The sequence below is a fragment of the Onychomys torridus genome, chromosome 5 (genome assembly GCF_903995425.1).
Source record: "Onychomys torridus chromosome 5, mOncTor1.1, whole genome shotgun sequence".
In the NCBI taxonomy this organism is placed as follows: Eukaryota; Metazoa; Chordata; class Mammalia; order Rodentia; family Cricetidae; genus Onychomys; species Onychomys torridus.
This window is the reverse complement of record NC_050447.1, coordinates 71830323-71856265: the sequence shown is the minus strand read 5'-3', so window position 1 is coordinate 71856265 and position 25943 is coordinate 71830323. Positions and strand designations below refer to the sequence as shown.

Genomic DNA, 25943 nt, shown 5'->3' with positions numbered 1-25943 from the left:
AGCCAAGTCTACCGGTAGGATAAAAACCTAAACCCGACTGCAGAAAGCCCAACACCGCGGGTTCAATCCTGCTTGTATAGCATTAAGGAGGAAGGGTAAGGAAGTTTTCACTGGATGATTTCTCCCACTCCTCACTTTTGTTTTATCTGGCTGTCAAATCTACTCTGGGGACAGTCAGAATAGTGGCTCGGACAGCTGCTGGATGGGAGGTCACACCCTAGATTCGATTGCTTCCTCTGGACCCGCAGGTAACCGAGCCTGACGTCGAAAGCCTCGGGCTTGCGGGAACCGCTGCGGGGAATGGGAGCCCTGGGGCGCTCAGCGCAGGGGTCGGGGGACGCGGGGGAGGAAGGGGGGGACCTCCCGCAGCGCGGCGGCCGCCAGATGGCACCACGGGCCCGGGGCCCATGCGCTCCCGCGGGCGCGGGGCGGGACAGGAAGGGGTTAAGGCGCCGGCAGAGCGGCCGCGGCGGTCGGGGGAAGCCCGGCGCGGGGCGCGGAGGAGGGAGCGGCCGGCTGCGGGGCCCCGGCCAATCGGGCGGCTGGCCGGGCGCGCGGAGCCACAGCGCCATGGAAGGAGGCGCGGCGCCCGGCCGCCCGTGACCGAGAGTGGCGAGCCCGAGCGGCCCGCGGCGCCCGCGGCGCGGAGATGAGCAGGTCCGCCGCGCTGCTGCTCTGCCTGCTCGGCTGCCACGTTTGGAAGGCGGTCACCAAGACGCTGCGGGAACCCGGCGCGGGAGCCCAAGGTCGGTGGGCGGCGGCGGGGCCGGGGGCCGCTTTTGTGTCGCGCCCGGGCCTGGCGCGGCAGCGGTGGCGGCTGGACCCGGGCCGCATTGTGGCGGAGGCCCAGCAGCTCGACCTGCACCGCGGTCCTGCAGCCCCCACGTCGCGATACCCGGGGGGCGGCGCCGCCCCGGGAACACGCTGGGCCCGCGGCGCAGATGCTCCCCGGGGATCTGGGTGGCACCAGCTGCTCTGGCTGCCGCCTAGGTGGCAGCCTCTGGTGACTCTTCTGCTTACATCCAAGGCGCTCTCCTTTATGCATGACTCGGACACGCGGCTCCATAGCCCCTGCCGCGGGAAAGGGCGACGTGGGGCTCACTGTTCCCTCTGCTTCCCTCTCCGGGGTCCTCTGAGCTCCGGTCCTGGAGTCCCAGCACGAAGGCTGCGCTTGGCCCTTTTGTTGTAGCAGGGAGGGGGCTCCCGACCGTCGCCCTGGGGTGCCCCCTGTGCCCTGGGACCCTAGGTCTGCTACCGCAGTTTAGGAAAGTTTCGGGGTCTTCTCCCCCCACCCCCTTATCCTACGTGGTTTCCAGACCTTTAGGGATTTGTTAGGCAGCCACGGGAATCATCGTGAGAAGAGAAGAGAACTGGAACTGGGAAGCACTAATCACTAAAAACCATTTCCATGTCTGTCTGTCGCCAGCTCCTGCCTTTTGTCTCATCTTTGGCCTCTTGCAAATCTGCTTTCCAGTCGCACAAGTAACGTGGTCGCCACCAAGAATGGCCATGCGTTTAAAAAAAAAAATCAGAATGTATTTGAGGACAACCCTGGAGCTTCCTTGACATGATTTTGTGGGGACAAAGTCTAGTGTTTCTGTTGCTGGCCTTTTTCTGAGGAGCAGCTAAGGCCGGTAGATGAGCATCTGTGAATCTATCCAGGGCACCTCTTGCCCGGGGTTAATTTGGTTAGGGAGGGGCCTTCATTGGGCTTCTGTGAGCTCCCGCGGGCACTCAGAACCTTGCCAAAGGTTCCTGATTCCTGGCAGAAAGGTGTGTGCCCTGCTAGGTTAGCCCTACAGGCTGAATGAAGGAGCACTCCATCCCAGTACCCTGTTACAGGGGGCCTGCCTCAGCCTTCTCCCCGACCCTTTGGAACTTGGGACTAGGGAAACCTTGTCTTCCACGCGATATCCTGTTGGTTTCTGTTGACGGTCTGAGTTTAGTGAAGGATGCTGAAGGTTTTCATATGAAGTGCTTGCTTAATCGCTGGCTGGAATCTTTTAAATTCATTGCTGCACCCATAGTTGAAAGTAAAATATGACCATTAGGAATTGGGTGTGAATTCAGTAATGTATGTTATGGAAAGGAAGCATTGACAAGGAACCAGAAAACCCATAAGCCTCAGTAGGAGCGGGTACTTAACGGCAGTAGGTCATCAGTACTGAATGATAGCCTCTTTCATTTATACCCCACTGCTTTTTGAATCAGCTATTTTAATGAATGATATTTGTGCCTCAATGAGGCCATTATTTTCTGAGGGCAGGTTGGGTTTTTTGTTTTGTAGTTGGAACAGCAATGCATGGAAATAATGAAATCATGAATTTATAAAATAGGAAAAGGCATGGCTTCAATTGAAAAAAATCATGGGGGTGGGGACCTACCCGTTTCAGGTCTAAGACCATGTTTTTATTAAGGTCTTACTGCTAAATCCCTGGAGATGGAATTTCCATGAAGCAGAGAGACATGACCAGCCTGTGATTTATGTCCTGTCTCAGTATATCCTAGAGTTTCAATGGAAGATGGATACTGTTGCCTTTGGATTCCTTTCTTGGTTTGTTATTTCCGGTAAAGGTGGTGTTTTAAGGTGTCAATATTAACACTTGTAATCAGAAGTTTCTGTCGCACCACCTGGTCCCTGGATTTGAGCTAGTGGGTCTTTAAGGAAATGGACAATTTCTCTTGTCATCTGAGGGTATCTTTAACTTGCCGAGTCCTTCAAAGCTTCTTGATGTCTGCCATTCTCCTAACATAGCTCATCAATTCATGTTCTCTCTGCTCCCTAGATCTGAGTACAAGTAAGATAAGCATTGGATCTGATTTCACTGTGCAAGTGTGAATTTGTGTGGCACATAGAGTCAGAGCTGGTGGGGAAAAGTTGAAGATACTGAACTATACACCACAGTGTAGCCTGAGGTCCTTTTTATCTGCCTGTATTTTAGGAAGTTTGTATACTTCCTCTGAAATCCAGTTGGTAAGAACTTCGTTTTTATTTCAGCAATGAGCTTGAATTATAGCTTGAACAAACATTGTATAGAAGCAGGGCTTGGCTATTACTTCAGGAAACCTACTGAAACCTCAAACATAAAGAAACCATCCACTCTAGGATGACAGCTAGTTTCCAGGACTCAACGGAGCTCCTTTAATAAGTGTAACCTTGTTGTGATATCTGGGGAAGCGGGCATCGGCAGCGTTTCCTTTGCTCTTTAAACATTCATGATACAATTCAAGGGTTGGCTTCCGTTGCTGAAGCTGCTTTGAGTCTGCAGAGTGACTTACACAATGCAACAGTTACTGGTCATATGACTGGCCGCGACTGTAAACTCTCTCTAGAACATGACTGAGTGTTTTTAGATGTTTCGTCCGCATTGTACCGCAGTACGCAGTATCATTTTGTGGGAACTGTACAGAAGGCATTATTTCCAAGAGTTGACTAACAACTCTGTGCCTCTTACAAAACCACACTGAGGGGACTGGTAGAAGATTCTTCCCCAAAGATGAGCTGTGCAGATGTACTACTCTACCAGGATGTCATTTTGAAGCCCAATGCCACATGCCAATCAAGAAGGTTCAACATGAGGCGAAGGACTTGGTGCTCACTCTTGACATATGACCTTTATTTTGTTATTTTCTGACAGAAAGGTATTTTATAGCGATATATTAACTTTTCCTTCATCTCAGAAAATCTACCATCTGCTGGAACATTTGAGTGAACGTTTGGCTGATTCTCTTTCCAAGAGGCCTCTTCTTTACCAAACTTGAACTTCAGTTCAGAATACTGTGTTCGCTTGAAAGACAGGGAAGCAATGGATGGTGGGTGGGGGCCTGTCAGGAAGAGCAGCCAACAAACTGCACTCCTTCCTTAACCTAAGACTTAATTTCTAAATACAACTCATGGGCTCACATTTGGGAACATGGACGAGTTAGACATACCAAGCCCACTGGGTTTCAAAAGGAGGATTTTTTTTTTTTTTTTTTTTGCCCTTACCCTTCCACATCTTACAATCTAGTTGGAAAATAAATGAACTAGAAGATATCACTGACATCCTTTTTATATAATTAGCCAAGAATCTTTGGAGTAAAGTGAAGTACTCACGTGACAGAAAGGCTAGCTTCTGGCAGTCTGCTGTGTTTACATCTGGGTATGTCGGTCTACCCACAGTGCACACAACACCTCACTCCATGCTCTCAGAAATGCAGAAGAAGGCTTTTGGACATCAGATAATTTGAGTTGCTAAAGTATAGATTAGGCAGCATTGGTGCCATGGTGATTTCCAGGCTGGGTTTAAGGCCACAGCTCTGGAGCCAGGTAGGTAAAGCTCTGGTATATTGGGTAATCTAGTTGGGAGGGTAAGATTGTCAAATGTACATCTAATAGTCATCAAATATTTTTAAACCCTTTATTTTTCATAAAATATAAAAGGACAACCTCCTTGTGAAAACTACAAGATGGTTTGGAATTGTGGAAAGTCGCAACTAGAACAGAAAAAGGCCGCCTGGCGGACAGATGCTTTGCAAATGAGTTCAGTACAGCCGGTGTCACTGGACCATCCTGTCGGACCTGTGTTCAGCTCTCTCCTTCCATAGGAAAGAAGTCAGAGTTCAAGGAGGAGGGACATACCTATTTTTAAATCCAATGAGCACCCTCACTTGCTTAGACTTGCTTTCTTGAGCTTAGGGTTTGAATAGAAAAAAAAAATTACTGAATTTGTGATAGGAACACGATTTTCTTAACGTCATCCTGGCAGAGCTGAATGGAAGACACTGGACACTGGTTAAAGCTGTCCTCAGGTGACTCACATCAGTAAGGCTTCAGATTTCAAAACCAGGATGAGTCGCCCAGTCTCAGTGGACAGGGGTTTCGGCTCTGTGGAGTAAGGTTGTGCTCTGGTCATTCAACTGCACCACTCCACTGTCATGAAAAAGAGTCTTGACAAGAGGTATTTCCTAATGGGAATTTATTTCACAGAAGAAATTAAACCTTGTGGGCATTATGTCTTGATATTAGTGGTAATGTTTGCTATTTTGTTAATTACTTATTGACCATTTTTATCATATTACAAGTAATTTAGATGAGGACTTTGTTGGGTCATTGGTTTTACTTTCTTATTCATAAAGTTTTAGAAGGTGGGCTTTTAAATTTTAGACACAGAGAAGACGTCGAGGGCTCGTTGGACCTGCAGGCTAATTTGTGATCTGAGCTCTCTTACCTTTGCTACTTTCTCTTGTTATCTCTGCAGCCTGTCTCACTAAAAAAATGTGTGTGTGTGTGTGTGTGTGTGTGTGTGTGTGTGCATGTGTGGAGGTCAGAGGCCAACATCAGGTGTCTTCTTCAATGGCTTGCCTCCTTACTTTTTGTGGCGGGGTCTCTCACTGAACCTGGAGCTCACTGTGTCAGCGAGCCCGGCTGGCCAACGAGCCCCTGGAATCTGCCTGTTTCTGCCCGTCCAGTTCTGAAGTTACTGACGCGTGCTACCATGGCTCACTTTTTACATGGCTTCTGGGGATCCAGACATCAGGTCCTCATGTTTGTCTGACAGGCACGTTACCCACTGAGCCACCTCCTCAGCTTTGCCACGTGGTATTTGTAGAGTTCAGAGATAAGGGTGTGGATGGCAGGTGGCACATCTATGGTGTAGGTTGCTGCTCCAGTGAGTGGAGACTGACTACCCTGATGCTAGGCCTTTCAAAGGAGAAAAGTGCCATGTTAGTGACTAAAATGCCTGTCAGAATCAACTTAAGCAAAGAGAGGTTTATGTTGGCTCATGACTCCTGAGAGATTAAAGTCAGGTAGGTCTAGCAGAGCCGCTCAGTCTGTGGCAGTGGGGGTGTGACGTGCTCTTCCCATCATGGCAGACTAGAAGGAGGAGGGGTACTTAGACTGGAAGCAAGGGCTGGCCTATAACCTTCAAAGACCCCTGCCTCCCACAGGGCTCCACAGCCTGAGGGGTCATTTTAGGTTCAAAGCATAACTGCTAAGCACATGTGTTCTCTACACTTCTCAGGAAGGGTTTGGGGCAGGTGAATTTAGAACTTGGCATAGGCACACACAAGAAAAACATAAGGAGGCTTATGGGATACCAAAAGCTGTGTGTAGTAGTGCTACATTTAAAACGGGATTTTTAATTTGTGGCCTGAGAACTTAGAGTGAGACTTTTTAAAGAATAGCTGTGATTTATTAAATTCTTCCAATTGTAAATATTTATGGTATTTCCACCACACTTAGTATTTTACCAGTGTGTTAGAACACAGGTCCTCTCACAGGGAAAAATAGTAGTGATAGCTAACATGGGTTAGGTGCTTGCTACCACATGAAGGAATCTCATGAGTTATTGTGTGAGGCCCCAAGGACTCACCTGTCTCTATCCCTCCAGCTCTGAGGTTACACGGGGTAACCAATACACCCAGGTTATATGGGTTCTGGGGATTGAACTCAGGGCCTCGTTTATATAGAAAGAACTTTGCCAACCAAGCCATCTCCCCAGCCCCTCGATGTACCATTTTCTTTAATTGAGAATGTATATCATTCTCCTTTTATGGGAAATGAATGTGGGACACAGAGGCAGCAAACCACTTTTCCCAAATCACACAGTAATTTGTAGTGTCCACTGTGAAGGAGGCTGTCCCTCTTCATCCTCAGACTATGTTGCTGTATGCTGGGGCTGGGGATCAGATATAATTTTATGCAAGTCTTATCATCATAGTATTACAAGAGGTTCTTAATGGTACAGATAATTTTTATGAAGACAGACAACAGTATCATCCGTGTGGCCCCTCTTTGACCTATCGAAACTGACCTCCAACAGACATTGGCTGAGCAGCTCCTGAGAGCAAAGCTTGGATCCAGATGTGGAGAAGAGATAAGAAACTCATATAAATAACTCTCAGGGGCCCTTGAGGGAGGTCTGTAAAGCAGGGTGGGATTGTGGGTTGGGAGAACCTTCTGGCTTGGTTTCAAAGCCCATTAGTGTTTTCATAATAAGAGAAACATGTTTGAACCCAACTGTTGTGGGGGAAGGGGTCGGGAAAGATGTGGTATTGTGTAAAGCTTTCAGGTTGGGTCCTTGGAGCTTAATGAGATGCCTTTCTCTCTGCAGAATAAGGGGAAACTTTCTTCTGCTGCGTGTGTGAAATACCACTTCCATCAGTGTTTGGCTATACTTACAAAACCTTAACCTTTTTCTTTCTAAAACAAACTTTCTACTTCCCTTTTGCTTGTACAATGACCCAAAACTTAATTTTTATAAAAATGATGGCTTTAGGTAACAAAAAAGTCATTTTCTGATCTGTTTCATGGAAACATTTAACAAAAAAAGAAAGAAAGAAAGAAAATGGGAAGAATTTTGTAGTGAGTCCTCAAACACACTAGATTCTACAGGTGATGTCCTACTGAACTTGTTTTTTGTTTATTGACACATTGTTCTCTCCATCCATTAATCTTGATTTTTTTCAAATGCATTTTTAAACATGTCTTGGCTATCAGTAATCCTTTCCCCAAGTGCTTCAGCAGGTATGTCATTAGAGCGGAGTATTTTTTTTCTCATGGGCAAATTTACATATGAGGAAATATATGATTTGGCTAACATTTGCGAACACCTGTGCACCCTCAAACCCCTTTCAAGGTATAAAATATTATCATCACTCCAGGAAGTCCCTCATTCCTTGTCTCAGCACGTCCCTGTCCCTGGCATTCAAGAGCAACCATGGTTCTTATATTTTTCCTGCCATAGATTATTTTGCTGTTGTTTTTCTGGAACTTTAAGTAAATGAGACTGGAGAGAATGTATGTCCGCTATTCATCAGAGCAATTTTTGAGGTCTACCCATGTTGTAGAGTATAGCATCACAGTCAATTCTTACTTTATTGCCAGTTTTCCAATCTGTAACTACTGTAGATTGTTCATCCATTCTTCTGCTGAATGAGTACTTGTCCTGGCTAGTTTTCTGTCCACTTGACCCAAGCTAGAGTTATCTGAAGGCAGGAAACCTCAATTGGGAAAATGCCTCCATAAGATCCGGCTGTAAGGCACTATCTTAATTAGTGATTGATAGAGGAGGGCCCAGCCCATGGTAGGTGGTGCTATCTTTGAGCTGATTGTCCTGTGTTCTATAAGAAACCAGGTTGGGCAAGCCATGAGGAGGAAGCAAGCCAATAAGCAGCACCCCTCCATGGCCTCGGGATCAGCTGCTGGCCCCAGGATCCTTCCCTGATTGAGTTCCTGTCCTGAATTCCTTCAATAATAGACTGCAAAGCTTAAGCCAGATAAACCCTCTCCTCCCCAACTTGCTTTTGGTCATGGTGTTTCCTTGCAGCAACAGAAACCCTAAGGTAGTACTGGAGTCATTTCTAGCTCTGTCTGTAAATGTGGTTTTGATGAACATTTTACACAGTACTTTTGTGCACATAGTTTTCATTTCCCTTGAGACTATACTTAGAAGTCACTGGGATGATGGCTCAGTTGATAAAGTACTTGCCAAGGACCCAAGTTTGGTCCCCAGAACCAACATTAAAATATATGTAATTATGATTCCAGAACAGGGGAGGTGGAGATAGGATGCTCTCTGGGGTTTGCTGGCCAGCCAGTGAGCTTTAGCACAGTGAGAGACCCTTTCTCAAAGAAAGTGAATGATGTTCCTGAGAATGTTCACACACACACACACACACACACACACACACACACACACACACACACACACACACGAGTGCACACACACACTTGCATATACTCACACAAACACATGTGTGGGAATGTTTTTAAAATAAAATTGCTTGACTAGGCAAATGTTTAGTTTCATAAGAAAAATCCTAGAACTTTTAAAAAATCGGTTTTATCTCTCTAGTCTCTCATTTTAAATGTACAAATGATTCTCTTGTTTCCTTCTCTCCACACTGGCTATTGTTCATCTTTTTAATTTTAGCCATTTTGAGGATACGTTTCTTATATATGTATTTGATGAAAATATATGTAGTGTATGTATCTTCCCAGATATACATTGCTTGAGTTTTTGATGTGTTGAAACATTTTTAGAAACCGAAATTTAAGTTTTGGTAATATATTTACATTTCTTTTTCAATGACACTGGAATGTAAATGTTTATTTTTTCTTGGAAATGTTTATTTTTTCTTGGATATTTAATTAGTTCTATGATGATATCAGTCTGTCTAGGTGACTGTCTTGTCTGATCACGTAGAATCACTTTAGCACATGCCTGTCAGGTAAGCTGTTGTGTGGGTGGAGGTATACTTGAGCATGTGTGCACATGCGTGTGTGCATGCACCTGTGTGTGAGCTTGTCTCGGATGGAGAGGGAGTGGGACAGAGACAACACAGCTGTTTCAGTACCATTTTCTTTCTTTAAAGACATGCCACCTAGGGGTGCCCGTGGCCACACTCAAAAAGAACCATGATCTCTTCATGCCTAAGCAGTTTCTAGAAATTATTTGGGGTCTCCACCAACCCTTATGAGTCATCAGTGTGACGAGTCAGCTCTTTAAAACATTCTAGTAGCTTTTAAAAGTTACGAACGACAATAGAATTCTGAATGTGTCCAGAACAGAAGGCAGAAGCTTTGGCCCAGTGTTGAGGGACCAGGATATGGTGAACTGTAAAAAGGAAAATGTCTTGAGATTTACGCAGCTCTCCCCAAAGACTGGGTACATCCTTTAGAAGGACGGGCATTGTGTGACTGTTTCCTTGTTTCTGCCCCTGTGTCACAGCCTGTCATCTGCTCTTGTACTCTAGTAGGATTCCAGTGGCAACACCTGAGCCGAAGTTGAGGGTTCCAGAGCCAGCCTGACATCCTGCATAGTGTCCCCAGAAGGAGGTAGAGAAGTGAAGTGCTGGTGGAGAACTAACTGTGCACAGGCTGGGTTTCTCTGGGCCTCTCCCTGAGACTTGTAGCCACACTGCTGCCAGGAGAATTGCCTCAAAAACATGACTCGAATGCATAGCCCGAATGCACTTGGGAAGGCAGAGGGGCACCCCAGCACACTGTGATATGGAGGGGCACCCCAGCGCACCGTGATATGGAGGGGCACCCCAGCGCACCGTGATATGGAGGGGCACCCCAGTGCACTGTGATATGGAGGGGCACCCCAGTGCACTGTGATATGGAGGGGCACCCCAGTGCACTGTGATATGGAGGGGCACCCCAGCGCACTGTGATATGGAGGGGCACCCCAGCGCACCATGATATGGAGGGGCACCCCAGCGCACCGTGATATGGAGGGGCACCCCAGTGCACTGTGATATGGAGGGGCACCCCAGTGCACTGTGATATGGAGGGGCACCCCAGTGCACTGTGATATGGAGGGGCACCCCAGCACAGTGTGATATGAAGGGGCACCCCAGCGCACCATGATATGGAGGGGCACCCCAGTGCACTGTGATACGGAGGGGTTACTGCAGTGGTTTTATGATCACACATGCACCATCCTGACAGGTGAAGGGGGTGGGGGAAGACCCTCAGAACCATCAGTCATCTGCTCAGCATGCACACACTTCACTGTCCCTGTCCCAGGGGCTTTTACAAAGACAATGCCCAGAGTCAGTCACATTAATTCTGAGTCACCGTGTACACATTTGGCCTTTCTGGTGAGCACACCTGACCAGGTGTGAAGAGCTATTGTAGCCAGCCATAATTGGACTATGGAAGAAGTGGGTACTGGAATCAGCTCCCCCTCTTTGCAGCTTTTCTTCTAATTTCTTAGGGTCTTTCCTAACTATTCTATTTGTGAGCTTCTTACTTTTAGAACTTACATGGAGAAACCAGCCCTGAACACAGAGCTATCTATATACACTGTCCTTCCAGTGGGGCTAATTCTCAGTACCCCTTTGTCTGGCTTCTTTGGACTTTGCATAGACAGGTAGGATCAGTGTTATAAATATTCCTCTGTGATTTGTTATTAAAACAGCATTTATAAAAAGATGGGTGTTTCTTTTTTCAAGCATAGCCCATTTGCTTGCTTCCATGCTCATGGGGCATTCTCTTCAGCTCCTTTCTCCTTGTGCAGTCCTATACATATCTGGGATTTAAAGTGACAGGAAGTCCTGTCCTGGTTCTAACCCATCCCCCTGCAACACTGCCCTTTGCCCACCCTCAGCTAGTGCCCTCCCACTACCTAACTAGAGTATCCCACTATACTTCACTTCAGTGCCCTCTCTTTTCCCCTTGCTTAAGATCTCTTCCTCCCTCTCTTGATAACTTGCTAGTTTCATGACCCACACACACATAATATAATATATATATGCACACACAGACACACACACATATACTTTTAAATCTAAGTCCCTATTATGAGAGAACTCATGCAGCATTTCTTTCGTAGTCTGGCTTGTTCACTTAACATAATGATTTTCATTTCTGTGCAGGTGTCATGATTTTACTTTTCTTCATGGCAGAGTAAAATTCCACTGTGCATCTGTACTGCACTGGCTTTATCATTCATCTGTTGATGGAGCTCTAGGCTGGTTTCATTTCCCCCATATCATGTGGCGATAGACACTGCACAGGGATCTCTGTGGTGTGTAGACTCAGAGTCCTTTGGGTAGATAGCTGAGAGAGGTATAGCTGTCATCTGGAGATCTGTTTTTAGTTTCTGGGAGGCCTGCATATGATTTTCATAGTGGCTGCACAAGTCTGCCTTCAAACCAGAAGTCTGAATGCCCACGTTCTCACCAGCATTTACCGTCATTTGTTTTCTTGATGATAGCCATTCTGAATTAGGTGAAATGGAGTCTCAGAACAGTATCAATTTTCGTTTTCCAATGACTAAGGATGTTGAACATTTTATGGTGATTTTCCCCCCCTTTGGCGAACTGTCTGTTCCATTCATCAGCTCACTTATTGATCAGATAATTTGCTTTTTGATGTTTAATCTTTGTGCTTTTATATATATATATATCTTCTAGATATTAATCCTGTCTGATTTGTGGTTGACAGAGTTGTTCTTTGGTTTTTGTCTTTGTTTTGTTTTTCCCATTCTGTCCATCATTTCTTCACTTTGGTGATTGTTTCCTTTGCTGTGTGGAAGCTTCTTAAATTCCACACCATCACAGTTGTCTGTTCTTAGAATTCTCCCTGTGTTACTAAGATCTTTGATCCATGTTTAATTAATTTTTGTCCAGTGTGAGCTATGTGGATCTGTAATAGCCTTATTATTTAATGTGGAAACTAGTTTTCTCGGGACCATTTGCTAAGAGGGTATTTTTCTCATTGTATATTTTTGACATCTTTAAGTTATCTGTATAGGTATGTCTCTGGGTCCTCTGTTCTATCCAGTCCCCTGATCTACAAGCTACTTTTGTGACACTAGCATGCTGTTTTATTACCATGGCTCTATAATATAACTTGGGGTCAGATGTTGTGGGGCCTCTAGTATTACCCTTTCTACTGAGGGTCTTTTGTGATTCTATATGAATTTAGGGATTTTTTTTTTTACCTTGCTTGTGTGAAGAATGCCATCGGAATTCTGAAATAGCTTACACTAATATTATTAATTAATAATTGTATAACATGTAATTTATAGTATAATTCATATTAATAGATTAATATCTTACATCAATTTTGGTAATAAAGCTATTTCACAATATTAATTGTGCCAATCCATAAACAAGACTCATAGGTATTTTCATGCTATTGCAAATGGGATTTTCCTTCTAACTATTTTCTTAGCATATTCATTATTGGAATGTAGAAAAATTATTGATTTTTGTCAATTTTGTATCATACTACTTACCTGAAAGTATTTATCAATTCTGAGAGTGTTCTAATGGGGCCATTGGAGTCTTAATCATTGGATCAAGTTTCCCCAGATATGATAGTTTTACTTCTTTTCTTGTCTATAGTTTTCTTCCTTGTCTTCTTGCCCTGAGACCTTGAGCACTATACTGGGTAAGAGTGAACACAGTGGACACCTTTGTCTCATTTTAGATTTTAGAGAAAATACGGATACTCAGTATTTCTGTATTTAGGTTAACTGAAAGTATGTTTGCTATAGGGTCGTCATATATAGCCTTTATTTAGATATATTTCTTACACTCCCAGTGTCTTTAACTTTTATCACAAAGGGATGTTGAACTTTGACCGCCTTTTTCTGTAAAGACTGGTGATTCCTGTCATTAAATTGATGAGCAGTATTATTTATTGATTTGTGTATGTGTTCATTCAACTGACTTGGCCTCTCTGGTTTGAGAACAACTTGGTTGTGGTATATGAACTTCTTAGTGCATTTCTGAATTCACTTTGCAGGAATTTTATTGAGAGTTTTTGCATCCGTGTTTCCCAGGGAAACAGGTTTTTGGACTTGTGTCCTTATCTGGTTTTGGTATCAGGCTTCATACAGTGGGGTGAGTGGGGTGCCCTCCCCTTCTGTTTTATGGATCAGTTTAAAGAGCACTGGTGCCAGTACTTCTTTAAAGGTTTGTTAGAATTTGGTGGTGCCTGTTTTGTTTTGTTTTTTCTTTGTTGGAAGACTTCATAGTAATGCTTCAAACCTCATTAATAGTAGTAGATGAGTTGAACTCACTTATGCCTTCTTGTTTCAACTTTGGTGAGTAATCTGTGTCTAGGAATTGGTCTGTTTCTTCTATATTTTTTCAATATTTTTGGAATGTAACTTTTCAAAGTATTCCCCAGAGATTGGATTTCAATGGAATCTGTAATAACCCCTCCCCCGCCTTCATCTTATTTGTGTAGCTGCCTGGAGGAGAGACAGGTTTCTCTGTTTGGCTCCTGGTAAGGTGACCACTCTCTGGTGGAAGACCACACACCCAAGAGTATTTGGACAATGCAAATTAGTCTTGAAGGTTGAACAAACCAAAGGATAATAAGTTAGTTGGGTAAGAAAGTTGGGGTGAACTGGGGAGGTAAGAGTGTATTCTTCAATGTATATGTGTTTGTGTAGTTTCTGTTAATTTTTAGTTTTAGTGTACCATGGTCTGATAAGATGCATGGAATTGTTTTGATTCTTTTGTAGCCTATCAGACTTGATTAAGTCTGTGTTAAGGGATGCTCCACAGGCTCCTGAGAAGATACTCTGCCTGTTCGATGGATTATTCTATATGTAATTGCTAAGGCCATTTGATCTGTGGTGTAGTTTAACTCTGCGGTTTCTTTGTTCATTTTAGTTTGGCTGACCTCTCTGGAGGTGAGAGTAGGTACCGAAATCACCCACTGTTACTGTGTCAGAACCTATCCGACCTCTGATGTGCTTTAGGATTTGTTTGGAAACATTTGGAGCCCAACATTTGGTGTATATATTTATAATTATTAAGCCCTCTAAATGAATTTCTCCATTTCTTGTTATGTAGTGAATTATCTCTTCTGACTGATTTTAGTCTTGAGTATACTTTATCAGACATGAGAATAACAACACCAGCTTGTTTCCAGCTCCCATTCCCTTGATAGATTATCTTCCATCCGTTGACTATCGGTCTGTCAGTCAGTAACCATCTTTACCTTGGAGAAAATAGACATTTGGATCTAGTTTTTTAATCCAGCCTTCAAGTCAGCATCTTTTTGTTGGTGAGTGTGGTGGTATTGTGTTCCCCAAAATATTGTGTACCCTAATGAATTTATCTGGGAGTCAGAGAACAAGATGGCCACTAGATACAGAGGCCAGAAAATAGTGGCACACATACCTTAAATCCTAGCATTCCAGAGGCAGAAATCCCTCTGGATCTCTGTGAGTTCAAGGCCACATTGGAAATAGCCAGGCTTGGTGACTCACACCTTTAATCCCAGGAAGTGATGGTAGAAAGGAAAGATATATAAGGCGTGAAGACCAGAAACTAGAAGCATTTGGCTGGTTAAGCTTTTAGGCTTTGGAGCAGCACAATTTAGCTGAGATTCTTTCTGGATGAGGACTCAGAGGCTTCCAGTCAGAGGAAACAGGATCAGCTAAGGAATTGCCAAGGTGAGGAAACTGTGGCTTGTTCTGTCTCTCTGATCTTCCAGCATTCACCCCAATAACTGGCCTCAGGTTTGATTTTATTAATAAGACCTTCTAAGATTCCTGCTACATTTTGCTCTTGCAGAGGGAAGGACAGGAGTGGCAGTGAAGGGTAAGAAAGGGTTTTTAGCTCTTAGCTATTGTTCTGACCTCTTGGGCTTTCATCTCTGCATCGGCTCTGTGTTTCTTATTTAACAAGACCATTACATCTACAGGTGAGTTGAGGCCATTTACATTTAAGTTTATTATTGAGAGATGCTTATAGATTCGTTTTATTGGTTGTTTTCTTATTGTTTGGAGTGCTTGATCTGTTCTTTCTCCCAAATTAGTATCTGGAATCTGCAGCTTTGCTATGTGGGACGTGATGGAGTCTCCCCTAGTTCTCTGTTGCTCACTTTTCACTTTCCCCTTGAACGTTGTCCTTTCCTGCATCTGACAGCTGACACCTGTCTGCTCTGTGTGTGGTATTCCTGTAAGTGTCCTCTACAGGGCTGCTTTGCTGTCCGGGAATTGCATTAATTGTGACTTCTTGTGATGCCTTTATTTCCCTGTTGATCTTATTCCATTTATTTGTGTGTCTGTGTGTATCAGTGTGTGTGCACACGCACACACATGCACACACACAGATGCACGAACACAAAGAAAACAAAGCTTTTGGATGTGGCTTGTGCTTCCCCTCGGCACTGAGGAGGGGGAGGTGATGCTGCCCTGTCTTCTTACTGTCATGTTATCCTGTTCTCCACACTTCTCAGCACCCTTTCACTTCCTTTGTAGAGTCTAAAGCTCCTCCTCTCTCTATCTCATTGGAAGAAGCTTTTTGAGTTTTTTGGTTTTTCCCTTATACTCACTTTTTCATCAGGTCATCCAAAGGCAGCTGCTGCTCTCTTATGTAGAAGTCTTGGTCATTCTTTTCTGATATGGAGGAAATCTGTCATTATTTCCACTTAGATAACAAAGCAACATTAGAAAAAAATGTGAGTCTATTATTCTAAATACTATCATATAAAACAACAGCACTAGCTCTTTCTGGATGGAAGAAGTTGCTTGTGCTTAATGTCACATGGCTTTAGAAGCATCTTTGTTGAGTCAGGGTTTGGAGGTGAAGGGTTAGGGTGCTGCCTTTGAACAGGATTTTCCACTATTTGCCCTGCTGGTCTCGCTCTGCTCTTGGCAACCTACCATCTGCTCTCCGTGTTTTTGCATATGTGATAAGGCATATGGTTAAGGGATGGAAAAGTCAACGCATGCAACTGGTGAGGGTGGGGGACACCGTGTCTGCAGTCTGGTCGAGTTAGCCGCCCATCTGCCAGAGCACAGAGAGCCCTTTGAGCAAGCAGCTTGACTCCCCGGGCCTGGGCCCGTGTGGGGAGTCCCTCAGTCCACGTTTTAAGAGAATGGAGCGTGGTAACAAGAGAATGAAGGCGCTCCTTCCTAAATGGCTTGTCACGAAGTGCAGACACCGCTGTGGTTTACAGATTTGTTTTCTTTGGCTGGAGACTTGAAGAATGTTAATGAGATGAAATGAAGAGCAACCTCCTTGCTCATCTGTCTCTTGGTGAAGCAAACTAGTCTAGGGCCTTTCCTTCCCATCAGGGTCTCACTGTGCAGTCAGGCTGACCTTGAACTCCTGACCCTCCTGCCTTAGGCTTCCTGGTGCTGGGATTCCAAGTGTCACCATGCCCAGCCTTTGAGGGGCTTTTAATGTGCATTGGTATCTTCTGGAGAATTGACTTGGAGCACGGAACTTGGGGTTTTTATTGGACTGAAAATTAATGAAAGGCTTTTATTGTATGTTTTCCCCGTGACTCTGAACATTTTCTTCACCATCTGGACTCTTGTTTGCCTTTTTAAATTAAAAAATAAAACTACTGCCTATGCTGTTAAAGGTGCTAACAGATTAGTAGAAATGATAGGGAATAGTTGGCACGTTAACTATTAAAGGTCGGCATTCTACATTGGTACTTGATGTATGCTAAGTAAACAGGAGAGGCCTTGCTGGATTTTTGAAGCAGGGGTTTAACTCGTATGCACACATTAGGAAAAAAAATGTTCTTGAGGGCGACTTTCCCCTAGTGGATCTAGTTTCTAAACTCAGACTCCTTCAAGTCCACAAGAGAAGGGGCTAGAAGAGTCCCAGGTCGGCACTTCTAACTATTCTTCTGCTCATCGCCTTGTGACTTCTGAGCCTCCTTCACTTGTTTCTTTGTCCATCTGGCCCTCCACCAAAAAGTCTCTGCTTTGAACCAGATGAGATGGTGCACACCTGTAATCTCAGGGCTCAGGAGGCAGAGGAAGAAGGTTCACAAGTTTGAAGCTAGCCTGGGCTACAAAGTGAAAATATGACTCAAAAACATGTCTGTAGTTAGAGTTTTTCTGCCTGGTCCAGTCAGGACAAATCTCTCTTACCCGCCAGTCCCATGGTCGCTCAAACCCAACCAAGAAAGCGTACAGAAATTTACATTGTTTAGAAACTGTATTGCTGTGGCAGGCTTTTAGTTATCTGCTTCTTCTATCTTAAATTAACCCATTTCTGTTAGTCTATACTTTGCCACATGGTTTGTGGCTTACCAGTGTCTTTACATGTTGCTTTTCATGGCGGCGGCTGGCAGTGTCTCTCCCCAGCTTTCTACTTCCCAGAATTCTCTTCTCTCTTGTCCCGCCTATACTTCCTTGCCTGGCCACTGGCCAATCAGAACTTTATTTACACAGAGCAATATCCACAGCACATGTCAAAGAATTTTTGTACTTTGGCCAACAAAATGTCTGTATCGTTATTATAAATGTGCATGGTCCTTGCTGGAGCTCCACATCAAAATCTGCTCTGCTCCCCACCATTCTAAAGCATTCTGAAAGCTGCCATGCCTTCTCATAATGAGAAATGTGTGACTTGAAGTCTTGTGGTGCACTTGTTGGAGGTGGCAGTCCTACACGTCCCCCTCGTCCTGTCCCCCACATGCTGTCTCTGTGGTTTAAGCACCCACATTCTACATGGGTGGTGGTTTCTGTCCTGAGCCACTTAATTCCTTGGTAGCACTTTCTGCTGCTTCTGAGCACAGCTCAGAGGCTCCTGAGGAAGTGTGAGCAGTCACTTGGCATATCCCAGCACTGGGGACATGGAGAATTAACACCTAGCCCTGCTTTCTAGGAACTGAAGCTCTCATGGGGGAAGCAAAAATAAAAATAATAAAGAATTCAAATGGAAGCCACACTGTTGGTAAGAACATGCCAGCGTGGCATGTAGGTATGGAGCAGAGTGGAGGGGGGTGGAGAAGACAGGGAGGGGGGCAGCATAAGACAGGATGGAGCAGTGAATGGAGGATGGAGGGAATGGGGAGGGGGCAGCATAAGACAGTAGCTCCAGCAGGGGTTCAAATTAGTCTTGCAGGAGAGACAGATACCCTTTCCATGGGCCACAGGATTGTTTGTGTGAAGTGTAATTTGTCGGAACCAGAGGATCCTGACATCCTGACATCCTCCACAGCCAAGATGGCTACATTTATACATTCTAAAGTATTACCAAAAATAATCATAACTTTGGGGGGATGTCAGGAAGCTAGCTCAATGGGTAAGTGCTTGCAGTGGAAGCGTGGTCTGAATTCAGATTCCCAGAACTTACATGAAAAGCCCAATGCAGTAGCGCACACATCTGTAATCCCAGCACTCCTGCAGTGAGTCCGGAAGCCTGTGCAGGGGCATCTAGAAACTCTCAAACCAGCTAGTCTGGGGACACAGCAGCAAACATCAATAGACCTGGGATAAAACAAGGTGGGAGGCAAAGACTGCCAGTTTGTCCTCTGCCCTCCACACGCACACTGCGGCATGTGCGTAGTGACACGCACACAGAAACATGCTCATATCCGTACAGAGAAAGGGGGAGAGAGAATACTTTGTTTTGCAAAGTAGCCAGTTGCTGGAGTTCCTAATCAACTCAGTGGGTAGTGGGTGGCAGTCAAAGCCTGTGATCTCGGTGCCATGTCTATGTGGACTTCCTCTTTCAAGTCACTATAAATCTTCTTTTGTCTATTTGTACTTGTTGGTTGATTAATCTTCAACCAGATAGTCTAACATCAAAGCATCCTGCTCTCCCAGCGTAACTCCCCGCAACCCTGGCCACTGCTCCTGTCACGTCATTTACTTAGAATGTAATTAATTAGTTGTCTCGGTGACTGGAGACTGATCTCTCTCTTTCCTCATTCTTGTTCTTGGCTTTCCAGTTGAATTCACCAGGAAGTGTCCACATCACAGCTAACAGAAGGGCACAGAGAGTTCAACCCCTTTCAAGCAGGCTTAAGAAGACCCTGGAAACTATAAAGTGGTTGAGTGAAGCTGCTGGGACCCAATTTATATAAGAGTTATCAAATATGCAATATTACCTTCCTAAGTCGCCAGATACTTGTGGGAAAGAAGCTAGTCTTTAGTGTCTTAGTGGTAGAGGAGGGATTCAATTCCAGGAAAAGGGCGCTTTCTGGGGTCCTTGTTGATGCTGCCCAGGAGGGGACAGCCCGGCATAGGAGTGGCCTCTTGGCAATCAGGAGTGAACTGGGGGGTTCCTTCCATTCTTTTGGCTTGGAGGAGTCAAATGGGAAGCAGAGGGTTGCAGGGAGAGCCTCTGCCTAAGTGCTGGCCATTATTCTTGCTTTTACTGTTACTCCTGGATCCCCTCCTCCTGTTTGTCAGGCGCTGTTTGTCAGGCGCTGTAGAGGGACATATGATTGCCTCTAATAAGTTTACATTTATTGCATGAAGGTAACTAACTATTCAGTTAGCAGGATTGCCATTGCAGATGGGAAATATGTACTTAGACCTGCTGTAAAACACCTGTCTACAGGTGTGTGACTGTGCAGGGAGTCTAATTATATTTCATTCCTCTTGATAATGCTCCAAGTGACTTCTTGGCATGTGGTGGAAACCCAGGTTTGCTAACAGGTCACTTAGCAATGGTCATCAGAAAGGAAAAATGTAGTGCAGATGTAAACCTTAAAACTGTATCTCCCTTCTCCCTACACTGTTATGTAAAGAGAGAGGCAGCATGCAGCAAAGGCAGAAAGATCACTGGAGCCCTCTGTCCAACAAGCCTAGCTGAAAGGTGAGTGTCAGGTTCAGTTTGAGACCCTGTCTTGAAAGAGTAAGGAGGTGAATGACCGGGGAAGACACTCTGTACCATTCTCTCATCTACCTGTGCATGTGTACACACACACACACACACACACACACACACACACACACACACACACGCATGCACACACCTATCCAAGGCACCCACACATACACACACACACACACACAGAGACATGTAGACATACATGCACCACATACACTACAACAAAATTTTTTAATAAATTTAAAATTAAGGTTTTTGAGTTGGACATGATGGTTCAGGCTTTTAACACAGCTGAGACTGGAGAGAAAAAAAAAGTTAGAAGCCAGACTGGGCTACACAAGATCTTGTCTCAAAAAAAAACTAAAATTAAACCAATAATGCTAATGGATCAAGAAAAGGAAAACAGCACTATATTTAAAACACAACAGAAATTGTAAACCAAAATGTAGTATATTTGAAGGACTGCAGGGTAACTTCTGTCCCCTGCCTGTCCCCCATGTTGCCTTTGGCTAGAAGGTAACAATACAGATGTCTGGGCTGCTTCTTCTAGCTGCCTTTGTGCACATGCACTTCGCATGTGGGTCAATCACCTGCAGATCTTATGAATGAGTCCCTGAGAGTGTGAAAGTCTCAGTAAATTCCCACATGAACCCTGGTGCTGTCTGCTTTGCACATCAGATCCCGATGTATAGCAACAGACAGGGCTGGGTCCAGGACACAGTCAGTGGAATCTGGTTCTCCTCACACGCACTGTGGTGATGCTGCCCCTGCACCTGGCAACAGGCAAACACACCACTCCTTCTGCCGTCCCCTTTCACCCTTGGACACTGGTCTTGCCTTCATTCACAGCCTAGCTTCAAGACGGGTGTGTGAGTACATTAAAGGGAGCAAGGTTCACAAGAGCCTTGGAAAGACCCTGCATACTTTTTTTCTTGGTAAGTATTCATTTGCTGACTTACCTCCTACTAGAAAAATATTTACTATATGCATGATTAAAACACTCCCTGACTCTTAGTGAGACAAGTTGCAGACACTGTCTTTAATCTGCTTTTGTGAAGCACTCCTTGTGCTTTTAAAATGGGTCACAACTCTACTCAGCTGCAAAGCTTGCATGTTTTTAATCCATTTGCAGTAGTGTGCTTCTAGTTTTGTGCAAATGGCATCATGGAAAAGTCATTTCATGCATGCTGGGAGGGGTGTGAAGAAATAGCTATTCACTCTGTGACTCCAAGATGCAGTCCTTGAAATACATCTGTAACTATCACTTACATTTTTTTAGGTTTATTTACTTTTTTATGTATCTGAGTATTTTGCCTACATGTGTATATGTGCTGCACATGTATGCATACCTGGTGCCCTCAGAGGTCAGAAGAGGGGTCAGATCCCCTAGGCCTGGAGACGTGGATGGTTATGATCCACCAGGGGGGTTCTGGGAACTGAACCTGGGGCCTGTACAAGAGCAACAGGTGCTCTTAACTACTGAGTCATCCCTCCAGCTCTGAGATTGTGTTTGCTGTTGTTTAATTGGGTTTTTCAATGCTTAAAGTTATTTATTTATTTATTTATTTATTTATTTATTTTATGTGTATGAGTATTTTGCTTACATGTATGTCTGTATCATGCACATCCTAGAACTGGAGTGAAGGACAGTTTCGAATAACCATGTAAGGGCTGGGACTTGAACCCAGGTCCTTTGCAAGAACAAGTGCTCTTAACCGCTGAGCCATCTCTCCACTCCCCTACAATTTTTTTTTTTTTTTTTTGGATACTGAAAGGCTAGATCTTGGAGTGGCCAGCTTTCCCTGGCTGTCTGCTCTCTCTTTGTCCCTGAGCACTAAGCAGCTCAGGCACTGCCACCCAGTGACCTTTTAGTAACTTATATCTCTGGGGATTCTTGGCTACGCTCCCAGCTCCTGCCCCGGACTTTGGGAGCCTTTAAAACAATGGTCTCAATGAGTCCGACTTTCCTCTTCATGAGGCCTTGGTTGTTTCAGTGTGTGTTTCTAAGTGACTTAAGTGCATTTGGGTCCTCTTTTCTGCATGAGCCACCTACCTCCACACCCTCTGTGGAAAAATGACTCACAGAACCCCAGCAGGGGATGCAGATAGCTGGCCATATCAGATCCCTGTTCTGGTGGGGGGGACAGGAAGTTGCAAAGGGCACCCAGAGTGGTCACTCCTAGCATAGACCTTTCTTCTGTTCATCGGTGGTACTGTCCACCCCTCTCTGCCTGTGGCATTATCTCTTGAGGCTTCTCCTTCCCCAAGATCCTGTGATGGACAGCACTCAACTTACTAATTTCTTCCATTCTGTTCCCAGGAAAACTGCTGTCTACTCTCCATGTCTCCCGTTGGCCCAGCCCAAGTATGTCTTGTTTCTGTGCGGCCTGTCCCCTGTCCCGGCCACACACACCCTGTTTGTCTAATCCAGAGTTCTTGGTCTGCTCTCCTCCTGCCACTCTAACCTGGCTTCCCTCCGTTTGCCAGGGCTCCAGTTTTTCTTCATCTCGTTTGGGCCCTTCCTTTCCTCAGTTTCCCTGTTGGGGGAAAAAACAGACCAGACATCCATCTCTGGCCTCTCAAAACATCCTTACTCTACTTGGGCTTTAGTTTTGGACCAGGCATTTCTCCATCTGGACCTGGTCCAGATGTTGCTCCTATCCACCTGCCTGGGCTGTTGTCTTCCATGCATGTGTGGCTCCAGCACACTGGCTAGTTACGCCGCTCTTCCCTCCTTCCCAACATGCCGTGGCCCACTGAGCCGTTCCCTCTCCTCTTCCAGCACCAGGAGTCATCATCCCCTTGGGAAGCCGTCTCTGGTCCTCCCGCCCCAGGCCCATGTGCTCCCTTTACTGTCCATCACACAGTTGGCTGAATGCTCAGTGTCCTGGGCTCCCAGGGTCACAGGACACTCCTCCGCACTACATTGTGGTTGTTTGTCCATCCAGGCTCTGCATCTGTCTCTCCCCAGGCCAGAGCCACCCCTTTCTCAGCTAGTTTGCAGTGGTTTTTGCCAAGAGCAGATCTGATCGTGCCAGTTTCCTCCCTTTTCCTCCTCCCCCTTTTCTGTGCCTTTTCATAACCTCTCCCAGGAGCCAGAAAGAAAGAAAGAGGAAAGAGAAGTTCATAATCACAAGATCAGACTGATCAGATTTCATCGCCATCCATTCTGTTTTCTGCATGGAGTTTGTTTAAGCATTTGGTGTGATGCAAGGTGGAGATTGAATGCTTCCTTTGTTTGCTAGATGTACTCAGCTGTGGCCAACAACAAAAGTTCCCTTTCTGCTGTGTCCTTTGTCCAGGCCTTCAGCACCTCGCTCTTTGAAAAGTCCCTATGAGAGAGGAGGGTTCTCTAGTCTCAGAGGGCCCATGCCTATGAATCTGAAAGCATTTTATTAGGTAACAGACCCAGGATCTGAAAATACTTTTATCTTGTAATATTGTCATGCCTTTGTCCCCAAACAAAGAAAGTAACCAAATCTCCTAAGATGCAGTGCCTCCAAGCAAGACAATATATTTCAGGGTTGATTATCAGTTGGTTTGCCAGATAGACTATAGAACACATAGTTGAGTTTGCATTTCAGAAAAGCATTGAATTAAAAAGTTTGTACAGAGGAACCTAGAGTTTTGCACATGCTAAATATCCACTCTATCAATGAGCTACATCCTAGCCTGAACATTTTTTAGTCTAAATATGTCTCAAATATTTCATAAATACTTAAATTTTTTTGTCTAAAATTCCACGCAAGTGGAGAGCCTAAAGTTTTATACACTAGTTCTTGTCACCACTTACTACTGGCAGAAACCAGTTGCTAGGGGTTGACAAGTTTTAGTTCTCAATTTGCAGTCATGGTCATGTTTCAAAGGAATAGCTCAGTATTTGATGTGAGTTGCTTTTCTTTGTCAGTGTTAAGTCTTGGCCACACTTCTAGTAAACTGCTTAGCACTGATTGGGAGAGCAGTGGAGGAAGGCCCCCTCGTTCATTGCATTTCTTACCATTACAGAAATGGAGCTTTTCTGGTGTGTAAATGTATCTGGCTCAGTTCAGCGGTAATTCATCAAGCATCCACTTGTTAGATGGAGGGAAACAGTGCCAACCATGAAGGCACTTGTAGTCACTAGGGAAAGAAACCTTCCCAGCCGGGACTTAACAGTAACCTGGAAAGCGCTACAAAGCAACTGCTCAGGGTCCTCATCCTGAGTCACCTAGTTCTGTGGGTGGGAAGATCATCATGGCTGCCCAGGCTCAGCTGTCCAGTGTACCATCCAAATCTCAGCATGTTTCCTAGTCCAGAGTGTCACAGTTGGGGCTGAGCCACATGCAGATGAAAAGGGAAGGAGCCAGGGAAGCAAAATCTTTCCAGAAGTTCCCAGTAGACTCAGAACACACCCTTTCTCACCTAGGTGACCTGGGCCTTGAGACTGCAGTCACCCGACCTGATACCTGGACTGAATTGAGGTTCTATCAGCAAGAAAAGCAGGGAAGTGTAGGAAGCTTTGATTGGCCTGAACATAATATGCTTAACACAACCAATGCTAAGGCTCTCGTACTTTATTTTAGTACACAGTTCTAAAAATCATTTTTAAATGTTTCTCTTTTTAATTATGTGTATGTGCATATGTCTATGTGTGGGTCCCCCCCCCATGAGTGCAGGCGCCATGGAGGCCAGAGATATCAGATCCCCTGGAACTAGAGTCAGATAGTTGTGAGCCAACCCACATGAATGCTGGAAACCGAAATCTAGCTCTGTTCCTCATGACTGTGTAGCAAGTGTTTTATCCACCAAGCCATCTCCCGAACCCTAGGAGATGGGATTCTGTCTATATCCACTGTGTTTAGAAAAGTCAGCCCCAGGATATGACCCCATCAGTTGAAGAGCCTGACTCAGACTTGTAATACTAGCCCTTGAACAGCTGAAGCAGGAGGAGGGCCACAAGTTTGAGGCTGGCCTAGGTTACAGGGTGAAACTGTCTCCAAGCACGACTCCTGCCCCAAAGAATCTCTTACCTATTTAAAATGCGTTTTATCATTGTATGTGTGCATATTACTGTGCTATGGGTGTGAATGTCAGTTCTCATGAGGCACAGTTGTGCATGCAAAGGTCAGAGGACATCTGTGAGCAAGCTCTTTTCCTTCTACTGTGGGTCTGAGGCCTGGAACTCAGGTCATCAGGCTTGCCTGACAAACACATTTACGTGCTGAGCTGTCTTGCTGGCCCCAGAACCTAACTTAACAACGCTGTTTCCAGGTTACCCCCATGGCTAGGTTATTGTGTACATAGTGTAACTGATATGGAAAAAAATGTTATTCCTATTTGAAAATATGTTGACCTGGATGTACACTACCACTTTTGGATTTTATTGGCATTTTAATTAAAACCATCCTTATATAAAACTTAAAGGAGCTGGAAAACACAAACAATATTATCTTGATTTGAAGCAGGCCTAAACCAACACTCCCATGCCCTATGCCCACTTGGATTATAGAACATATCCGAATTTTAGAACTATTAACAGGAATAGAAAAATCACATCTTAAAGTCAAAATACTGGTGACACCAGTCTTTGCTGACCACAGAAAATGTTTCTTCTCTCTTTTGTGCTCTGGCAAATTCCACAGCCTCCCTGTGCTGGCAGCCATTGATATTCGAGCATCAGGGTACAGATAGATATTGTTGATAACGCTGCCCTTTGCCTTAAAAGAAAACAAACAAAAAAGCAGATCTCTTTTAGCCCACCCTTTCAACAGAAAACACATCTCCAAAATGCCTAGTCACCCTGGGAGTGTTGGGTACCACCTGCACGGTGGCCTTTGGTCACAGGCGTGTGTCTGTAGGCTTCCCTGTGCCTGTCATTATTGTAATCATTCCTTTCTCCCTCAGACTATGGC

The 25943-nt window shown here is 44.9% G+C and overlaps 1 protein-coding gene across 1 annotated transcript in view; it reads left to right on the top strand.

Annotated features, from left to right (window-relative positions):
* Positions 1-525: 525 nt before the first annotated feature.
* The window catches only part of Fam171a1 (family with sequence similarity 171 member A1), a 126284-nt gene continuing 100866 nt past the window's right edge, over positions 526-25943 (top strand). The window contains exon 1 of the mRNA XM_036187760.1: positions 526-746. Within this exon, the coding sequence (XP_036043653.1) occupies positions 650-746 (97 nt within the window). The 5' untranslated portion in view covers positions 526-649. The remainder of the gene's footprint in view (positions 747-25943) is intronic.